Genomic DNA, 19,047 nt, shown 5'->3' with positions numbered 1-19,047 from the left:
CAAAGTTTAACATCGTCCGTCGTGCGCACATACTGTGGATATGCTGATTACCAATTCAGGGTTTATGTCCGTGGTTGCAGCCGACTTTTTGGGCGGCTCGCAGGGATTGTCCCCCCGTACCAACCGGAATGCCGGATCGAATCATGAAGCCCCTGGGGCCCCTGACGATGAGCTGATTGCTGGTGGTTCTGGCCATCGAACATCCTTCTTCACGGGACGGAGCGGATCGTCGCCAGATGCGCTTGGCGCTCGCCTCGGCAGTGTTACCTGATAGTCTGGTATGCCGAGCCGTCTCATCTTCCCCTAAGCCTCCCAAAGCTCAGAGCAAGCTGCTACGACATTGTGGAAAGCAGCTTTCTGGCGGGCTTCTCTCCCTCCACGTATCACACACAAAGCCTGGTCCTGCAACACCATGCGCGAGATTGTTTTGCGCGATGCGCGCTACACTGAGCTGGTCGAGATCGCTCATGTCATGGCTACAGCATTTTGGGAAGACAATCTGTTTGGCGAGCTCATCCACCCCCATCGCGACAAACACCCACATGATGTAGATCTTTACTGGCTGAGGCGAGCACGCGTGAACTTCTGGGACTTTCGCTGGAAGTGGCTGGTTGCAACGACCAAAGACGTCAACGGAAAAGAGGTCATCGCCGGCATCGCACAGTGGGCCAGACTAGGAGACGGCGGCCAGAAGATGGATTGCTGGTACTTGGATCCCCGTATGTATATATGTTCTCCGGAAATCTACAATGCTGATGTTCCATCCCAGGCAATGCCCTCAGACCCTTGTCGTCTTTCGCGATGAAGGCTCATGCTTGGTTATGGCCGAGCCGTGCCGTCGATGTCAAGGAAGAAGACATCATCGAGCGGGCGTACCCTTTTTTTGATGATATCTGGACGGGCAAGCGCGCCGAGTCGTGGTATCTTGAAGCACTGGCGGTAAGGCCTGACTTCCAAGGCCAAGGCGTCGGCTACAAGCTGGTGCAATGGGGTCTTCAACGAGCTCGGGAAGAAGGCATCTGCGCGTCAGTTGTGAGCGCCAAGGGGAAGGACGGGTTCTACACCAAGTGTGGCTTCGATGAACAGTACGGCTCAGCCCGGCAGGGCGAAGGAAATCCTTTGGCTGAAGTAGAGGGCGCAAATATGTTCTGGAAGTGGCCATGAGTCCAAGTCAAATTTGCCACCCATTGAAGTGCAATCCGTTCTTGGTGAACCTTTAGGTTGCTCCCAGCGCATTGGGGTCCTTCCGAAATTCTTATTGGCTTGCGAGAAAGAACTGTCTACAATTGATCGTTGTCTGTATCGGAAATCAATCTTATTGGAGGGGGTGAAGATTATCAAACTTTTACATTGCTAGGGCGAAGATGAATCAGCCGATGGGACGACGACGGTGGAGCTGGCGATCGGAAGCTTGGTCGTCTTTTCCGACGCAATGAATTGGCCTTTTCTGAGTGAGAGATGGTAGGAGTTACCAGAGTTGAGCATCATGCCGCCTACGTGCGTCACTCGGCCTTCGCTGGTCCCATTAAAGTGTCCTCGATGTAACCAGGGGGGCACGACGCTGATCGTATTACGCGCGGGCTCATTCTCCGAGCACGACAGTACCTTTCTTTGCTGCTTGTTGTGATGATGTTCCTTAGGCTCGGAGAGCCATCGACCTTCCACACGTCAGCCCTCGCGCCCTTTGCTGTATCTATGGTATGCAGAGTTGGCCACAATGGGTTCAAAACGTCGTTGCAGCCCGCGACGTGGGCTATGGGGTTGGACTTTTGTATGCTCTTTGGATAGGAACCATGCGACCAAATTAACACAAATTTTACCCTTCAACTGCAGTCTACATCCTGGGCACTCTCTCACCGACATTGTCTCGTCATTAGTGGTTGCTGTAACCGCCAGTGGCACCAAGAAAGCTTGATAAATTTCTGTTCTGAGAAGGTTGACTCCGAAGCTCAGGCTGTCTCGATTGAGCGTCTTTGGGGCAGATTTACTGTGTCTCCCAAGATTACATTCAAGATATGGTAATAAACGTTGACCATAGCGATGGTGGTCGTGCAAAATTTGTCAATCAACCTAAGGTCATCATCCACTTGTGGCTCGAAATCATCACCTCGAGTGTGAATAGCACGAGCTTCGGATTACGCCGAAACAGCGTTATCAATTAGATGTCTACTCTGTGCCCGTTGATCTGGCATCCCACCCCGTCAGCCCTGATGAGGTGCTTGCGAGGTTTTCCCACCACAATAGGCTTGCTTTCTCAGTCCACGGCTCATGTCAACTTGGTCCCGGAAGCAGCTAGCTTCACGTAGAAGAGCTTGGTCTGTCCAGTAATGATCATACGACCCTTGCCAGCGAACTGAAAGTTTGCGGCAGTGGTGCCTGTGTAAATCTTGCCAATGAGCTTGCCAGAGGGGTTGAAAACGTGTACACCATCGCCACACCCAGCGTAGACGTTTCCGTTGGAGTCGGTGTGAACACCTTTGATTACATTAGCTTGTGCCTTTGGTCAACTGACAAGATACATACCATCCGGAATGAAAGAGGCGGTGTAAGCAAACGTCTTGCGGTTTTGCCAAGTGCCATCACTGTTTACGTCAAACGAGTAGCTAATCTCGTCAGATATGTGGGCAGGTCTTTTAGCGGTAGGCGACTCACACGGAGGCAGGAGATGAAAGGTTACGGCCGTAGAAGCCAAGAGCGATGCCGGTGTCGGTAACATAGGCACGCTTACCACCCGGGCCGAAGGTGATGCCGTTTGGCAAGGTGAAGTCATCAGCGACGACAGCCACTGCACCGGTATCGAAGTTGTAGCGATAGACCTGATTCCTCAGACCGGGAACAGGACGGAAGTCCTGAAGGTAGCCGTAGAGGGTGTCGGTAAAGTACAGCTCACCATTGCGGGGGTTGATGGCAACATCGTTGAGCGAGTTGAACTGACGTCCGAAGTAGTTGTTCACCAAGACTGTGCCTTGTTAGACATCACGTATGACAAAGAAGACATGCTAGATAACTCACCAGTGGTGTTGTACGGAGCCACCGGATTCATCAGATACAGCGCAGACGCAACGTTGGCGCCTTGCCCTTCGCCGGCAAAGATGATTTGACCCTTGTAGTTGGTTCCTCCATTCGGGTTGATGACCTGAGGGTTGGATGGGACAACCGTAACTTTGACCTCGTCGGTCGTGTTGGCAGACAGGCGTACAGCCTCAGCATCGGCCAGCGAGATCTTCTGAATGATGGATGACTTATTCAGGCCGGTGCCAGCGGCGGGGGCCCCAGCATTTTGAACGAAAAAGACCTCGTCAGTTGGAGGATACCATACGACAGCTTCGTGGAAGATGGGGTCCGACTGAGACGTGGCGATGAGGGTCAAGGACGGGGCATCGCCGATAATATCGTAGAATTCCTCGTCATACACGTGAAACGGTCTGGCAGTAAGCGACTCCTGGGTCACGCCAGGCCAGAGGAACACCTGCGGCGAAAGGTAAGCGGTGCACTCGGGCCTCTAAGGAAATGGAAAGAACCTACCGTCGAGTCGTTGGCTTGCGACGGAGGGGGGACCGAGGGCAGGACATTGAATGTCTTCTGGTCAATGATTTGAGCCGTGGACGGGAGCTTGGCGGCCAGTACGCCCGTATGGGCGAAGAGGCCAGCGGCGAGCACAGAGACAACAGAAGGCATCGTGGGCAAGATGGTCGTCCGTGACAATTGGCTTGCCATGTAAGACCTGCAGGTAGATGGGTTACATTTAAATATGTTGGCCACAAGGTGTGCCCAGCATTCTTCTAGCTCACTTCGGCCTGGTAGAGTGACATCAGTGTAGCTTCGCCTGCACCAAGACATCACATTGAGAACACGGCAGGAAACGACCAGGCTACGACTCATGGGGGGCAATTGGGTTCAGGGCCGACAGGGCTATTGCGTGCTAGGCTGACCCGCTATCGGGCGCAGGCACCTGGAACCGGTCGGAAAGCTCGCTCAGCAGCGTTGGCATGGGCGCAGCGCGGGGGAGTCGGGGTTGAACAGGCAAACATCCGTGGGTCTGTTGGCTGGCTAATCGAGCACGCCACGCATCCCAGCAAATTTGGCCGGCTCAGGGGTTCGGGATGAAGAGGATCGACTGATGGCTGTGGGGAGGGGCATTATACGAGCAGCAAATTTGTGACTACTGTCGCAAATACTGGGCTTCAACTCAATGCGATGGGGCTGCCGCTGGGGTTGATGGAGCAGCTAGGCCGCCTGAAAGGAATGCAGTGCTGCTACATAACAGCGACCAAGCTGCATTGTGGGTGCTCAAAAGTACGTGGCCCACCCATAGTTGCTCGATGAATGTGATCTCGACTCCCACGTGAAGATAATGTGTGCATGTCGCGTGGTACCAAAACAAGCGCCTTCGCATTGGGCCATCAATCCAGGGCTCACGCATGCAGCCCCAAGGGTCAACTTGGTGCAGTAGCCTAAAGAACATGGAACGGGCTATTCTGGATTGCGATGTGGGAGGCAATAGTTTCCTACAACCATGTTCGTCTGATGTGAGGAAGGTATGTCGTTTTCAAGGTCAGGTCGAAATTAGCTGCGTAAACCACTGCCAAGCCCAGCAATATTGCACCCCGAAGGCCGAAGCTGCTTCAATAAGTCAAAGTCAACTGTCGCGTTTCCGTGATAACCGGAACAGGCAGCCTACCTTCATCGTAAGGGAGGCCGCATGAGCAGTTCCTCGGGTCGAGTTACCTATATCACCATGCTCCTAAGCGAGATACAGTCCACTTCCCTCCCCCGGTGCTAGAAATCTGGGAGAAAGAGTTGGCAAGAACAAATACCATTTGACGGCAAATTCCGACCGCAAGAGGGAGACGCTCAGCTATGCGGGGGGTCAGACAAACAACGTGGATTGGAAGTTGAAAGCGACCAAAGTGGGCTATTCAAAGGTGAGGCACAGTCGAGTTGAGGGAGAAGCCAAGTCAGCACACCTGATCACTGATCATAATCATCGTGGGAAGGCTTCGAGGCGCACTTCCTGGCTTGCGGGTTGTCCAGCGGCTGGCTCGTTGCACTTTTTCACGTCAGCGACGGTCGTTCGATGGGGTAGGCAAGAGAGTCGGCACAGAACAAAGCCTGACAGGTTCTCCATGGACGACGAGCGGGAATTGGGCGATCCCTGCCGAGTACAATTGTCGAGCTTAGGCTGCGCCTCCAGGACGGCATGGATGATGCGAGCTGTGGTTTGCTCATCTGCCAAGCTCAGGTTGCCAGGTCCTAGGGTCCGTGAGAAGCTTGGCACATCGTTATTAACCCGAAGCAAGTCTGCTAGTGGTGATGTAGCTTCCGTTTATGTGTGTCTCCTGAGACATCAGGGTTGCGTCAGTGTTGAGTGGAAGCGAATTGCCTGACATGTTGGCGATTTGGTCCTGAAGATGAGGAGGAGGTCGCAGAATTAGTTGATATTTCAGAACGCACTAGCAGGGTGGCAGGGTCAAGTCGACATCAGATCGCTCCATACAGCCTAGGAAACCTGGGGGGCGGGTAAGGTTAAAAGGGGGGCCGGCTGCTTAGCTCAAACTCAAAGACATTATTTACCGGGACAGGTGGGCTCAGCTACCGGCGGCTGGCTGTGGGATACGATGCTAGCCGTCTTGAACACCGGACAATTCTGGCGGCGAGGGTATTAGATGCCGTGACTGGAAGCGGATTTAGTAATCACGAGTATGGTGACATATGCAGCGAAATAGAAGCTTTGGTTTCCCATTTGTCAAGGTCCTCGCACGTTTTTACACGTAGGATGGTAGGATTGTGGGTCAAAATGCCGCACGCATGCTGCACAGGAACCCGCTGGAAACCATTTTTGGTTGATCGAAATTGGTGCAATGACTCGATCCAATTTGTTCTCGGGTAACCTCTGTTGGTTGAAATGTCAGGTAATGTTGTCCCGTATGGCACTGACTCGTTCGTTAGGGCGAGTCCGGGCCATTGACGGAGGAAACTTAAAAGCCGGGCACCATATGGGCGCACGAGCGGGGAACCGGGGGGTGCCGCATCTTTTGAGTGGCGCATGATGCACAACCAGATGGAACGCAGAACGATGTTCCCTTGTGAGGAAGGTCTTCTCAGCGTAGTGTGTCAGTAGAATTGTGTGGGTGGGCGCGTTGGGATGGAGGTGGAAGTTATTTCAGCTACGAATTCTTTAGTGCGAAGGTCAGAGACCCCCTTTTCAACAAGTCAAATTGATGGAACACCCGTTGATTTGGAGGACTCGGAGATTCTGCGTCTTCTGCCGCTCATTCCTTCCTTTCTTTGTTGTTCGACGACTTCCTCCCTTTGACAGGTGCTGTTGCTAGCCAAGCTACTGATACTCCAGAGACATCAGCCAGCATGGTGAACATCGACACTCAGAGCGGCACCGTCGCTTTTATTATTGCGGTATTCATCAGCATCGCGCTGTACAATGTTCTGGAGCTCAACTTCATCATCCTCGCTACGTTCAATAAACGCAGTGGTCTCTACTTTTGGAGCTTCGTCGTAGCAACATGGGGCATCGCATTCAACGCAGTCGGCTACCTCCTCAGGCACTTTGGCAAGAACGTGCAGCCCAATGTGTACGCGACACTGATCCTTATCGGTTGGTGCACCATGATCACCGGTCAGTCGGTTGTGCTGTACTCACGTCTGCACATTGTCATGCTTAACCAGACTCGACTGCGTCTTGTGCTGATCATGATCATCACAAATGCTGTCTGGTTGCATTTACCCATCATTGTGCTCGTCTATGGCTCCAACTCGGCCAACCCTGGACCCTTCGTTCATCCGTACTCAGTGTACGAGAAGATCCAGCTCAGTGTCTTCTTTCTACAAGAAATCATCATCTCGGCACTGTACATTTGGGAAACCACGAAACGTCTCAGGCTAGAGAAGAGCATCGGTAACATGGGAACGCGAAAGGTCATGAACCATCTAATTTACGTCAACCTTCTTGTGGTTTTTCTCGACGTCTCTATTCTCGCCCTCGAGTTTGCGAACCTTTTCGATATCCAAACAGCCTGGAAGCCGCTTGTCTACAGCGCCAAGCTCAAGCTCGAATTTAGTATCCTCAATCGCCTCGTCCAGCTTACACGGAATTCGAGAAACGGAAGCTCCTATACACGCAGTCGGAATGCGACAAACGGTGTCGCCCTTGAAACGTTCAATGGCGAGAGAAATAAGCAGCTGGGCGATGAGGGAGATGCAGCGGCTGAATACGAAGTTCATGTTGGACGGGGCAAGAATGGGGAGCCCAGCTTTGGACAAGACTCCAACGTTATCAAGACGACGGAGATTACAGTTCATAGCCACCGACGGCGGAGAAACAGTGACATGGATATGGAAAGTCTGGATGGCAGGTCCGGAGCGACTGGTGATACAGGTCCAGCACAGACGCGTGACCCAGTTCGAGGCAGTGCCTCATCCGCATCATCGGAGGTACAGTTTGCGAAGTTTGGAAACTGATGCCGCGGAGACCAAGAGTAGCTGATTGACTACACTATCATACCCATTGAAGTTCCTTCATTTATACTGGCCCTTGATACACCCCAGACCGCGTTCTGACAACTGAAACCGTTGTTGCAGCTGACCCCTTTGAGCTTGAGGAAGACAAGCTTCGAAAGTGGTCATGCTCTGAAGCTCTTCCGGCCGCCGGCGGCCTGACCCCGTCCTGAGCAGGCTCGGATGGCGAGACTAGGCCAATGTGGGCACTCACTCCTCTTGATCGCGTAATCTAAGTCAGGCGCTGGACGTAGCTTATGCGTGTCTGCATTGGAACGGATGCTGAAGACTTGCGTTGAATGGCTCAGGAACCCCCTCAAGAATCAACAAGGCTGAACAATGACTTCCGTTCCCAGTCATCAGAAAGGCAATGCGCGCAACCATGTGAAAAGGGACCTGTGTTACATGCAATAGCTCCATCAGCCAGGTACAAGCTGCAACTGCTGGGCTAGCATATTGAGCAAGGCCTACGAGGTGCTGACCCGCCTCTATCCCCACCCTACATGAAACAATCGCAATGTGACGAATGTTGTTGCCTGGGGTAAGCCCAGGGCGTCCCCGGAATCTTCATCTAGCATGGGTCGAATTCGAACAAGGCATCCGATATGCCGGATCAGCAGTAATACGATGTGGTGGAGAATCCTGTATATGATGTCCCACATGTACATCGCCGACACATCTGTGCTTCACAGCCATCGGCCACTGGCTTGGGTGAACCGTTTGTGCAAACGAGGATCTAAACAACCGTCGATAATCAACAGCCGTTTGATTGTTTAGAGATTGATTAATACGACTTGATGGTGTAAAACTGGGGACAGTCAGTGATTTGTGCCCGGCTTGAAGTTTTAATTTGGCTAGTAGGCCAAGCTTGGATCATATTCTTCCTCGACAGGGCTCATGATTGTATGTAACTGAAGAAACAAAGATCGGAATTATGAGGGCTTTATATATGGGGGATCATCTACCTCTATACGTCACAGTGCCACCACCCCCACCTTGCTTGTATGAATTCTTGGTCTTCGTCTGGCGCAAGGGCACCCACCTCGAGCAGCCGGCTGGTGCAAAGTAGTGACCCCACTTCTCCTCAGGCTCCCGCTGCCGGTCCGGCCGGCCGGCAGTTGGCCGGACCGATATCTGTGGCGATAAGACAGATGCCATGATCAAAGTGATGCAAAGATCCAAGCATCCATTTTCTTCTATTCACAAGACTCACACTTCCACCGTCAGTGCACTTCAACATTTCTGTCCTCTACAATCTCCCCGGCCAGATTCATAATTTTACTCACTCAGCCGAAAGAGTCCCAGAAACAGAACAATTCATCTAATTACACCATGAGAACACCACAAGTCAATGCGGCTGGCAGAATCGTTCGCAGGCGAGCGGGCGTGGCATGCGTGCACTGCCGGAAACGGAAGGTCCGATGCGATGTATCTCAACGCGGTGCACCTTGCGCTATCTGCTTTCTTGATGACCTCGACTGTCAAGTTCGTCCTAGAGCAAACAGGAGAAAGTAAGCAAACCTGAAGGATGATGGTCACCCGATTTCATGTTAACAAGAGCAATCTGCAGCCAAGGTCTTTCAAGGGCCGATACTACATCACAGGCTAAGGCACCATCCCCATTTGAGACATGTCATGGTTCACCACGCCATGCACAGTTGTCGACCGCAAACCGAACAGCTTCAGTTCGAGGAGAAAGGCCCGTCGGGCAAGCTTTCAACGAGCAGGACTCCATCAGAAATCGTTGTCTACAGGACAACATCACTGAAGGTGTTGTCAATGTTGGTGCTTCTTCTTCCCACGAGGCAACGGCCGGAGCACACAGTCTAGTGACAGATGGCTGTGCTTCGCGATTGGATCATGAACTAGGTGCCATGTTCTTGCCTTCAGCCAGGCGATGCTCAGACGTCCTTTACACCCATCATTGTTTCTTAAACTTTGAGCATCTTCCGAAGCTCCCTGTACGTGATGTCAATGTGCTCGAAGCACAGGGATGTCTAAGAGTTGCGACTCGCAGCATACTCGACGAGTTCGTTGAGCAGTACTTCCGCCACGTGCACCCATTTCTCCCGATACTTAACGAAGGCGACTTTTGGGGCAAATATTGCAATAGCATTCCCACGGGGGCCTTCAAAGATGGAATATCGCTGCTGCTTCTTCAGGCTATGCTATTTGCGTCTTGTAACGTATGTCGTCAGATACCTTTTTACTGAGTAAGGCTGATGACTGGAAGTTTGTGTCACTGAGTACACTCCGGGCGCTCGGCTATGACTCTGTGCAATCAGCACGAGCTGAATTATACCGGAAGGCTAAGGTAAGATTCGAACTCCCAGCCAAATACGCACGAAAATAACATTGAGAAGCTTTTGTATGACCTAGGGGGTGAGCCGTCCTCGGAAGTCCTTGGCCAGTCCTCGCTTCTCCTATCCTTCTCCTATACGCCAGAGGATCCCCGAAGTCGTCAGTCCAATACCTCATGGCTCAGGCGTGCTATCAATCATGCACGCCTTGCAGCAGCTGATCCTGACGCCTCCGAGAGCGAGGATGAACAACCAGCCATTTTTGAACGCACAAGCCATGGAAACATCCTTAAAAGACTATGGTGGTCTTGCATCATGCGTGACCGCGTAATCGCGCTGGCTCTGCGGAGGCAGGCCCTCATCACAAAAGAGACACTCGATCTCCAGATCTTTCCTGGCTTAGAGACCAAAGATCTTTTGGACGAAGTTCACAAATCAAAGGTATACGATAGCGACACCAAAAATGAGCTCATCGAAGTGACTTGCAGATTGGCAAGCCTTTGTATCATCGTGACCGACCTGCTCAGCCTGATGGCTTCTCAAGAATCCGACAAATCGCTGCGGCCAAGTCACGACCCCGAGAGGGACGCGCAAAGAACACTGCGACTTGAGAAAGACCTACAATCTTGGTACGAGGACACAAGTGAGCGATTCCCTCCCGTATCTGGCATCGGCGCAGAATCCCAGATTGGAGGGTTCCAGGCGAATTGCGTCAGACTCTTCAGCCACACCGTTTATTTATACTATCAGTAAGCTAGAGTTTTGGTCGATTGTATCTCAAAAGCACTCACAAGTCATCGCAGCTCGGCTCTCGCGCTCCTGTGTCAAAATTCTATTGTTCGAGCGATGATGGCGACATCACCACCCAAGAAGCCACCGACTGCAGAAGGATTCCGCAAGCTACAGTATGCCGTCTCCTGCTTTACCGATTGCATGCAGGGCTTGACAGAGATGCGACTGGTTCGCTGGTTACCCATGAGCACGTAAGAGCCCTCTTATTCTTGGTCTTCTTTCCAGCTTTCGACTTTTGATACCAGGCTAAAAGCAGACCTAGAATTGCCTTCAGCGTATTACCGCTGATGATCTACACTGTGAATTCACAAACAGGTAGACATCCCAACTGCGCATGTTCTGAAGCGCTCGGGAGGGACCAGCTGCGCCAGAACAGCCAACTAAGTCTTCTGACTGAAGCCATGAGAACTATAGGTGCTCAGTACGGTGGTATTACCTGGTTTGGCGCTATCGCACGCCGAGCTAGTGAGCTGGCTCAACCATGGGCCCTTGATAAGTTTAGCAGTGACTCGGACGATGGAGTCGCAATACCTCTACCATCCACAGAACCATTCTTACGACTTGTCATTACAGCAGACCTTAGTCTGAGCACAGGCAACTGTCCTGAGAGAGATCAGTTGTCCAAGATTCTTAAATTATCACAGACATCGGAGGAACCTCGAATCGACGAAGGCTTCCGAGGATACTCATACGCCATGAGCATGAATCCAACCGACATCTTGAGTTGGACAGAATTGGACGCCTTTCTTGGTCTTGACTGGGCTACTCCTCTTCCTTCAGAAAATACAGTCATCGATCTGTCCATTCCTGAATTGGGGGACGACACCGAGAATGGAGCTCAGGAGGGTTTGATGGATTCGCCAGATTTGACACCTCTGTCCATTTGGACGGCTGGAGAAAGTACCCTGACGGACCCGCTCAGTGGACGTACATATGTTACAGTTGATATAGATGGCGATTTGACGAGCTGGGAAACAGGGTCTGTCTGTTCTTGACGATTAACATTAACCCCCTCCCGGCACCACCAGCCAGGCTTCGGGAAATTTGGCATCACATAGTTTGTACGTTCTAAGAAGCTTAGTTCCTACCTAAAGGCAGCTTGTAACATAGACTCTTGGTTGATTGGTGCAGATTCCGGCAAAGGACCTTCCCACTTGGCAGCTGGAGGCCGGTCCGGCCGGTCCGGCCCACGGGCTCTCTCGTGTCGCTCGGACCATGCGACTGTAGGTAGCGATTATGACCGCTTCATGTAAGATGAGCTCGAATGTTGTTTCGCTCCTGAAATTGTCATTTTACAGGAATTAACTGGACGGGTTTGTGATTATGCTATAATTATGCCTGTGATTCGTAGCAATTCCCAGTCTTTCTTCAAAACTAATAGGTATGATACCGTCCGATTTCATCAACGACCATGTCCGTCAGATGGTGAAGCGGAAGAAAGTAGCGTTGTCCCCCTTCTCGCGCTCGAGTTCTCGTTGCTCTTCTGTATACTCCTCGGGAGATGCATAGATGCGGTCGCGTCGCGCATTCTCTCGCCGGAGATAGGCTGTCATACAGACGCAAAGGACAAGAGCGACAACATAGAGACCAAGAAGACTGCTGAGCCCCGGTAAGTGCCTCGGGCTATACTTTGGCAGAAACAGATACGACGAGATGATGCCGCTGATGTTACCGAATCCAACATGCATAGCAATACCAATCCCCCTCTTGAGCCCACCACCGATGTTGTTGCCATTCCAAGCTACGCCCTGGGGGACGCTGGGATAGATGCCAGCTGCAGCAAAGAAGCAGCCGACGTATCTCACAGCCACGTTTCTCACAACGGTAAGCATTATGAGACCAATAATTCTGTACATATATCAGCGACATATTGACAAGCACCAAGCCGTGAAAGAAGAGGAACAGAAAAGTACTTACGCAACAAACATAAAGACTATCATAAAGATTCCGCGTTGACCGAGCCTGTCTGCATACCACCCTGCTGAGACGCAGATGATACAGGCTACCACGAATGGCGGGACAGTCATCAGTTGAGCTGTGCGACTTGTGTAACCAAGATCGCGAATGATGGTCGGCAAGAATAGCGAATACGAGTAGACTCCAGTATAGACGCAGATGGTTGTGACGACATGGACCCAAATCTTCCAATCAGACAATGCGTGACGAACGTATCTCATGTCGAACTCGTTCGCAAGTGAGGATCGATCTTGTTGAAGACGTTCTAGTACCACCTTCCGCTCACTTTCGGTAAGGAACTTGGCTTTTTCGGGGTAGTCCTGCATAACCTTAACAGCGACGCACGCTAGTATCCCGTCAGAAAGCACTACTCGGGTAAAAGAAGTGGTGTACTGACCGACGAGAACTGTCACAATGCCCTCGAGGATGAATAGCCAACGCCAACCGGCAAGACCAGCAACACCACCCATTTCTAGAATTCCACGAGCCAAGAGCCCCCCGAAGGCACCAGCGAGCGTGGCAGCTGAGAAAAAGATTGCTAGTCGGAGACCGCACTCGTGACGACGGTACCACATGGTGATGCTATGTTCCAAGAGATTTTCAGTTCGGTTTATGCGAGAGATGCAACCGGCAACACTTACAAGTAAGCAATGCCTGGAAAAAGACCACCCTCAGCAAGACCAAGCACAGCTCGCGCAGCCAGGAGTCCTTCATAGCTCTGTACAATTCCCATTAGGGTACAGACTATGCCCCAGCAGAGCATGATGAATGGGATCCAGAGCCAGGGCGCGAACCTCTTCATTGCGATATTCGAAGGAATTTCGGCAATCACGTAGAAGGGGAAAAAGATTGCCAAGGCATTGTTGTACATGATTCCTGTCATATTGAGGTCGGCTTCAAGTGTGTCGAGTCGAGCATTACCAATATTGGTTCGATCGAGGAAAGATAGCAGGTACAAGAGAGTGAGAAAGGGTAATAGGGTCCAGTCGATCTTTCTCATAAGTTTCTTAGTGTCGACTGCCTCTTCGAGGCTTGAACAACCCGAGGCGTTCCCACCTTGGTCAGAGGACTCAGCAAGCTCCACATTTTGAGTCGATTTGTCCATGTTCGAGGGAACTTTTGGCTGGCGTTGAGGATATTTATTGGTGGGAAACAAATATGTCAGGTACTCAAAAAGTCGCGAGGCACGTTGCTAGAAACTTGTCCGCTCAGCAACTGACAACATAAGGGTTTAAAACTATCATCGGTTCGAACGCCAGGCACGGCGGTCTGAAAACAAAGTTCCCGGACCGGCTGAGACAGGTTGGTGGCTTGACATCATTTGGAGCTTCCAATACTGTTGACCTGCTTCCTCATACGGATTAGCATCCAAGCCGCATGGGCCACCGGGTTCAGCCTCGGACCGGCCGGCTTGGAGTGTCGACCTAGGGACCACTCACTTCGCGGGGTAATCGCTTTCGCTGGTCGGGTACGCAATCTCTCATGATTCCAACAGCCGAATGATCTAGAAGAGATCCGTACGTCTCTTCGCAGCCTGGGCGTGAGGTTGATCGCGCTATCGATTGAGTGGCCCACCCCCAGGTTTATCAGCAGAGCGGAGATCAAACGCGGGGTTTGCAGTCGCCACACCTGCGGAGGACCATATTGCCGGAAGGAGTGGGTTCCCTTCCCAATACCCAATCCATCCGCCACGGACCGACTCATTTTGATATTGTCCTAGAGACAGAAACCTTTGAGCATGGCAAACAGCAGCCGCAGCGAAAGCCCCGGCAGCGTTGCCGGTGCCGCTCCGGGGCCTGCATACCGACCGATACGACGCATCAACCAGGCCTGCATCGCATGCAGGTATGATCTGTCGAGTTGAGAAGAAGTGCGTGCATCTTGCTGACTGGAGACTTCTCTTCCAGAAGGAAGAAGTCTCGGTGCACAGGTGGTCACCCATGCCGAAGCTGTAGACGACTGTCAGAACCGTGCCAATATCCAGGCCCCGGCGTCCCTCGAGTGCGGATATCGTCGCGCCTACCAAACGATCCCTCGTCACAGATTTCCGACACATCAGAACGCCCTGTGAGTCCGTCTCAAGTCCCGGGTTGACTCAGTCAGCTGCTGACGACTTCAGCTCGCTGTCGCCGACAGACTGAGCGTGCTCGAGTCAGCACTGGATGGCATATCTCAGCAGCTTGGCCAGTTGACAGAGCTCACCAGGCAGATATGTGCTTCTGGTGGCGTAGGCTTCTCGGTCGCAAGCGGACCCATCGTCACTGCGGGTGCCATGAGCGAGAGGAGCCTCGATCACTCGTCGCCTGGGTCAGAATTCACGAGGACCATCGCGGCGAGACATGCTGAATATGGCAGTTTTAACGATCCCTTCCACCCGCAGCATTGGACCGTGTAAGAGCAACGTCTCGCCCCTCAGCACAGAGGCTAAACAGTACCAGCAAGATGAAACATCTCATACCCGACAACGTTATGAGGGTAGTCTTTCGGAATTACTTTCAGTACGCACATAACCAGCCGTATTCGTTCTTTCATGAGAGCAAATTCTGGGAAAAGCTTGACGGAGGCAGTTGGCCTGACCACCTGCTCCTCGCCGTGCTCGCCCACGCCCTGCGATTCTCGGAGGATCAATTCTTCAGGGGTCGTACCAAGCAAATGGCTAAACTTTTCGCGAATATGTCATGGAAGGCAATTGTCAATCTCTACTTCCATGAGCGAGGGGACGCAGATCTTGCCACCGTCCAGACAATCACGTTATTGTCCATCTATGACTTTACTGGTACGTTTCCGAATACAGCCTGTATTTCCTTCGGCTGACGCTTTGCTAGCTGGTCATGATCGGCATGACTCGGCCTGGGTGAAAATTGGGCTCGCTGTCCGCATGGCTCAAGACCTCCGCCTCATGATGGATGACCAAACAACCCTCGATAACGCGGAGAAGGAGGAGAGACGGCGCGTATTCTGGTCGGTCTACATGCTGGACAGACTTGCGTCTTGTGCCAGAGCAAGACCGCCAGCGGTTCTTGAGGCGAGCTGTCACCTGTCCCTTCCATGTGAAGAACATCTCTGGAGAGCCGGCTTTCCTTCAAATGGTTACAAGCTCGAGGATGTCACTCAGAACAGGCTCCTGGTTGGCCAGCATCCCGGCCACCCAGCCCTTGTCGTGGCCATGACATCTATCCTCGGCCGATGCACACAATGCATGATGCAGAATGTGAGTGTCCGCCCTCGCCAAGCTCCGTGGGACGGAAGCTCGGACTATGCCACAATATCATCCGAACTACTCACCTGCGAGGGGTACTTTGAGCAACCCATCGAAGAAGCACTCGCACTTTACTGTACTGGCAGCGAGTCTGATATTGATGCTGCTCTGGCCGGACCTCTTGTTTTCTCACATATCCTCTTCATGCTGAGTCATTGCATCTTAAGTCAGCCCTTCCTCTTGTGTGAGCGAGTGAGATCCAGCCTCGGGAAACCCCCGAGCACTTTCTTGTCTCGCGCCTTGGACAATGGATACGACTATGCCAAGAGGATAACGCACTTGATCCGGGATGCGAAGCTAGCTGGTCACGCCGCCCACGGGTCTTTCTACGGGTATTGTACATTGATGGCGAGCACCATACACGCCATAGGTCTCTTCTCTACCCGAGAAACTGTTCGAGAAGAGTCTGCCGCTTGCCTTTCGATCTGCCGCGAGATTCTTGACGACCTATCGCCATACTGGGAGAGCTGCCAGTCAATGGTAGGTTCACGCCTGATAAATTCGAAGACCCGTTTCTGATGGTTTACAGGTTCACGCTCTTAAGAAATTATCAAAACGAGCCCATCGCTACGCTCGACTGAATAATCCTGCCAGCCTTGCCGAGCCCTTGAGACAGGCTGACTGCGACCTGATGTGGTCTATCTTGGATTACAGCACCTGCTCGAGTGCACCCGACGGATTTTGGTCCGCCGAAACTAGACCACCATCTCCTACATCTTGGGCTCCATCGGCAGCTGACATGCATGCCATGCAGCAGGAGGGCTTGGGCCATTTTTTCCCAGCTGTGACAGACCCTGTTCTTGATGGTGAACCTTCACGGGAAGAGATGCAACAAGACACGCTGTTGATGTTAGATTTGCTGGGATAGTTACAAATTATTCAGCCACATCACTTATATTAATGAACTTCATGGCGTTGCATTCCTGCCTAGATCTTTGCTTTGGTTTGTTGACTCCGTTCCCTCTCACGTAACTTGGCTCGTTGCACCTTTCCACTCACAGTTCGCGGGAAGAAGTCCTTGCCCACAAATTCTATCCTGCGAGGATACTTGTAAGGTGCCGCTGTCTCTTTGCAATGGTCTTGAATCTTCTTGGCCAGCGCCTCAAGATGATCATTCTTTGCAGCATCCGTGAGGACGATGAATGCCTTAACAACATCACCTCGTTCCGCACTTGGTGATGCAATCACGATAGACTCTAAAACAGCAGGATGCTCCTGGAGCACTGCCTCGACTTCGGAAGGCCCTAGAGCCTCTATTAGCAAACAGTCTCAGTGTGATGGACTAAAGACTCACCAATTCGGTATCCGGCGGAGTTGATAACATCGTCTGCACGGCCGATGAACCAGAAGTAACCTTCGCCATCACGTTTCGCTCTATCGCCTGTGAGGTACCATTGGCGGGGTTTCCTTCCTTCCTTGGGATGGGCTTCTCGCTGCAGCTTGATACTCGTTGTACCATCAGCTTGGAGATAGCCGTCATAAATACCCTTGAGCGGTACGCCATCTATGTCGTGTGTCGCCACGGCAATATCACCCTCTTCACCGGCGTCACACTCATCGCCATTGTTATCCACGACACACAACTGAGTGCCAGGAGTAGGCAATCCCATGGAACCCAGCTTGACTTTATTCCCCGGAAAGTTGCCACACAGCAATGTTGTTTCGGTTTGACCGTAGCCTATGAGGAGTTCTCATTAGTTGTGCTCCCTGCAGATCAACCTGCCCCAGTTCATAGCTCACCATCTTTGATTTCAATGCCTGTGATGGATGCCCATGTTCTGACGAGCTCGCCCTCAAGCGCCTCTCCGGCCGCTACACAATGTTCCAACTGCAACGGCGGAAGGTCTTGGATCAGTGCTCGGGTTTCCGGCAGCACTAGTCGACGGAAGGCCGTTGGAGGCGCACACAGCGTTGTGATAGGGTACTTGTGCAAGGTTTCTACGAGACCTTGAGGCGAGAAGGCGCCCTGCATCTTTTGTACAAAGAGTGCAGCACCAGTATTCCAGGCCGCAAACCAAGCCCTAACAGGCAAGTCAACGTTGTTAAAAATGAACATGTGAAGTAACCAGACTTACCAAGCTGCCTTGGCCCATCCCTGCTCGGCCAACGACCAGTAAAGCTTGCCAGGACCAAGCAAAAGCCAAGCCTGCCCAGTTGGTACATGACCTAGGGATGTCAGATGAGTACTTGAAGCAGCTCGTGACCCAACAGGGGCTGCGTACCTAAGGGGTAAAGGTGGTTATGGACGACCATCTTTGGTGGACCGGTAGTTCCAGAGGTAAAGAACAGGAATGCGGGATCTGTAGACTTGGTTTGGTCTCCCAAGTATCGGACATCTGGATCATAGGTTCCGATCAACTCATCATACTGCGCTATCCCTGGCACGGGTAGTCCATCGGCTTGCAGTATAGTTCTCATGGAAGCACAATTGTCGCGTACGCGCAGAAACTTCGTAATAGTTTCTGTATCACCGACAAATGCAGCAGCTTTTGAAGCTTGCGCACGAAAAGCCATGTCTTTGTGGGTGGCCAAAGTGGTGCATGGCGATACAACGATGCCGGCTCGCAGTGCTCCCGTTGCTATTTCCCACCTGCCTACTGTCAGCCACTGCTCTCATGGTCGCGAGCAGGCTTCCTACCATGCTGGCACTCGCGGCAGAAGTATCATCAAAATGTCGCCTTTCTGGATGCCGAGATCGTTGAGCAGCTGTGCCGAGGAATGCGACTTTTGAGAAAAGTAGCGAAATGATAAGTCCAGAGTTCGAGACTCATCATCCGTCCACAGCATGGCCTGGCGGTCTGGTGTAGACAGTGCCTGCGCATCTACGACATCGATGGCAAAATTCGAATTCGTCAGGGGCCCAAGGGGGGCTGCGATCTCATTCGCTGTCATGTTGTGCTAGTGATGTGCGTTGTGTGCAGGAGGGGTTTAGGCGGGGGGTGCTTCAGAAGAGAATATAGACGCGGCTGTCTAGGCCTGCCAGTAATCGCTGTTTAGGACCATGTGGTACATATAATTCGCATTGAACCGCGAAAGGTTGGGCGGGACAGCCGCGGTCCGGAGGTCCGGTTAGTAGTCAGCCGGCCATGGAAACCACAGAATCCGGACCGGCGCAGAATCAGGCCCCTAGGTTGGGCACTGGAATCACTGGAATCTCACCAATGAAACAGCCAAAATCCAGTTCTACATACATGCGACCACCTGACTGCCCCTGTCAGTGGACTTGTT

At 52.2% G+C, this 19,047-nt stretch overlaps 7 protein-coding genes across 7 annotated transcripts; 4 read left to right on the top strand and 3 right to left on the bottom strand.

Annotated features, from left to right (window-relative positions):
• Positions 1 to 236: 236 nt before the first annotated feature.
• On the top strand, positions 237 to 1,164 carry D7B24_005275 (uncharacterized protein; the record flags this gene model as incomplete). The annotated part of the gene is made up of 3 exons (XM_028639434.1): positions 237 to 278; positions 326 to 719; positions 770 to 1,164. 3 exons carry the CDS (start codon positions 237 to 239, stop codon positions 1,162 to 1,164), a joined length of 831 nt encoding a protein of 276 aa, XP_028496288.1.
• A 1,102-nt stretch (positions 1,165 to 2,266) lies between these two features.
• D7B24_005274 (uncharacterized protein) lies at positions 2,267 to 3,678 on the bottom strand (the record flags this gene model as incomplete). The annotated part of the gene is made up of 5 exons (XM_028639433.1): positions 2,267 to 2,475; positions 2,524 to 2,603; positions 2,653 to 2,959; positions 3,013 to 3,469; positions 3,526 to 3,678. 5 exons carry the CDS (start codon positions 3,676 to 3,678, stop codon positions 2,267 to 2,269), a joined length of 1,206 nt encoding a protein of 401 aa, XP_028496287.1.
• Positions 3,679 to 6,366: 2,688 nt separating this feature from the next.
• On the top strand, positions 6,367 to 7,476 carry D7B24_005273 (uncharacterized protein; the record flags this gene model as incomplete). The annotated part of the gene is made up of 1 exon (XM_028639432.1): positions 6,367 to 7,476. The coding sequence occupies one exon, from the start codon at positions 6,367 to 6,369 to the stop codon at positions 7,474 to 7,476; it is 1,110 nt and encodes a 369-aa protein (XP_028496286.1).
• A 2,651-nt stretch (positions 7,477 to 10,127) lies between these two features.
• Positions 10,128 to 11,909, top strand: D7B24_005272 (uncharacterized protein; the record flags this gene model as incomplete). The annotated part of the gene is made up of 5 exons (XM_028639431.1): positions 10,128 to 10,441; positions 10,616 to 10,795; positions 10,879 to 11,587; positions 11,736 to 11,827; positions 11,903 to 11,909. 5 exons carry the CDS (start codon positions 10,128 to 10,130, stop codon positions 11,907 to 11,909), a joined length of 1,302 nt encoding a protein of 433 aa, XP_028496285.1.
• Positions 11,910 to 12,022: 113 nt separating this feature from the next.
• On the bottom strand, positions 12,023 to 13,362 carry D7B24_005271 (uncharacterized protein; the record flags this gene model as incomplete). The annotated part of the gene is made up of 4 exons (XM_028639430.1): positions 12,023 to 12,452; positions 12,522 to 12,906; positions 12,958 to 13,142; positions 13,202 to 13,362. 4 exons carry the CDS (start codon positions 13,360 to 13,362, stop codon positions 12,023 to 12,025), a joined length of 1,161 nt encoding a protein of 386 aa, XP_028496284.1.
• A 936-nt stretch (positions 13,363 to 14,298) lies between these two features.
• On the top strand, positions 14,299 to 15,584 carry D7B24_005270 (uncharacterized protein; the record flags this gene model as incomplete). Its single annotated transcript, XM_028639429.1, has 6 exons — positions 14,299 to 14,405; positions 14,468 to 14,627; positions 14,680 to 14,951; positions 14,999 to 15,336; positions 15,386 to 15,513; positions 15,561 to 15,584. The coding sequence occupies 6 exons, from the start codon at positions 14,299 to 14,301 to the stop codon at positions 15,582 to 15,584; spliced, it is 1,029 nt and encodes a 342-aa protein (XP_028496283.1).
• Positions 15,585 to 16,633: 1,049 nt separating this feature from the next.
• On the bottom strand, positions 16,634 to 18,711 carry D7B24_005269 (uncharacterized protein; the record flags this gene model as incomplete). The annotated part of the gene is made up of 7 exons (XM_028639428.1): positions 16,634 to 16,660; positions 16,819 to 17,063; positions 17,114 to 17,497; positions 17,560 to 17,840; positions 17,895 to 17,985; positions 18,042 to 18,409; positions 18,458 to 18,711. The coding sequence occupies 7 exons, from the start codon at positions 18,709 to 18,711 to the stop codon at positions 16,634 to 16,636; spliced, it is 1,650 nt and encodes a 549-aa protein (XP_028496282.1).
• Between the last annotated feature and the right edge of the window lie 336 nt (positions 18,712 to 19,047).

This window comes from Verticillium nonalfalfae, assembly GCF_003724135.2.
Source record: "Verticillium nonalfalfae strain VnAa140/NRRL 66861 chromosome Unknown scaffold_31, whole genome shotgun sequence".
Lineage (NCBI taxonomy): Eukaryota > Fungi > Ascomycota > Sordariomycetes > Glomerellales > Plectosphaerellaceae > Verticillium > Verticillium nonalfalfae.
The sequence above is the reverse complement of the archived record's forward strand: the minus strand, read 5'-3'. Positions and strand labels throughout refer to the sequence as shown.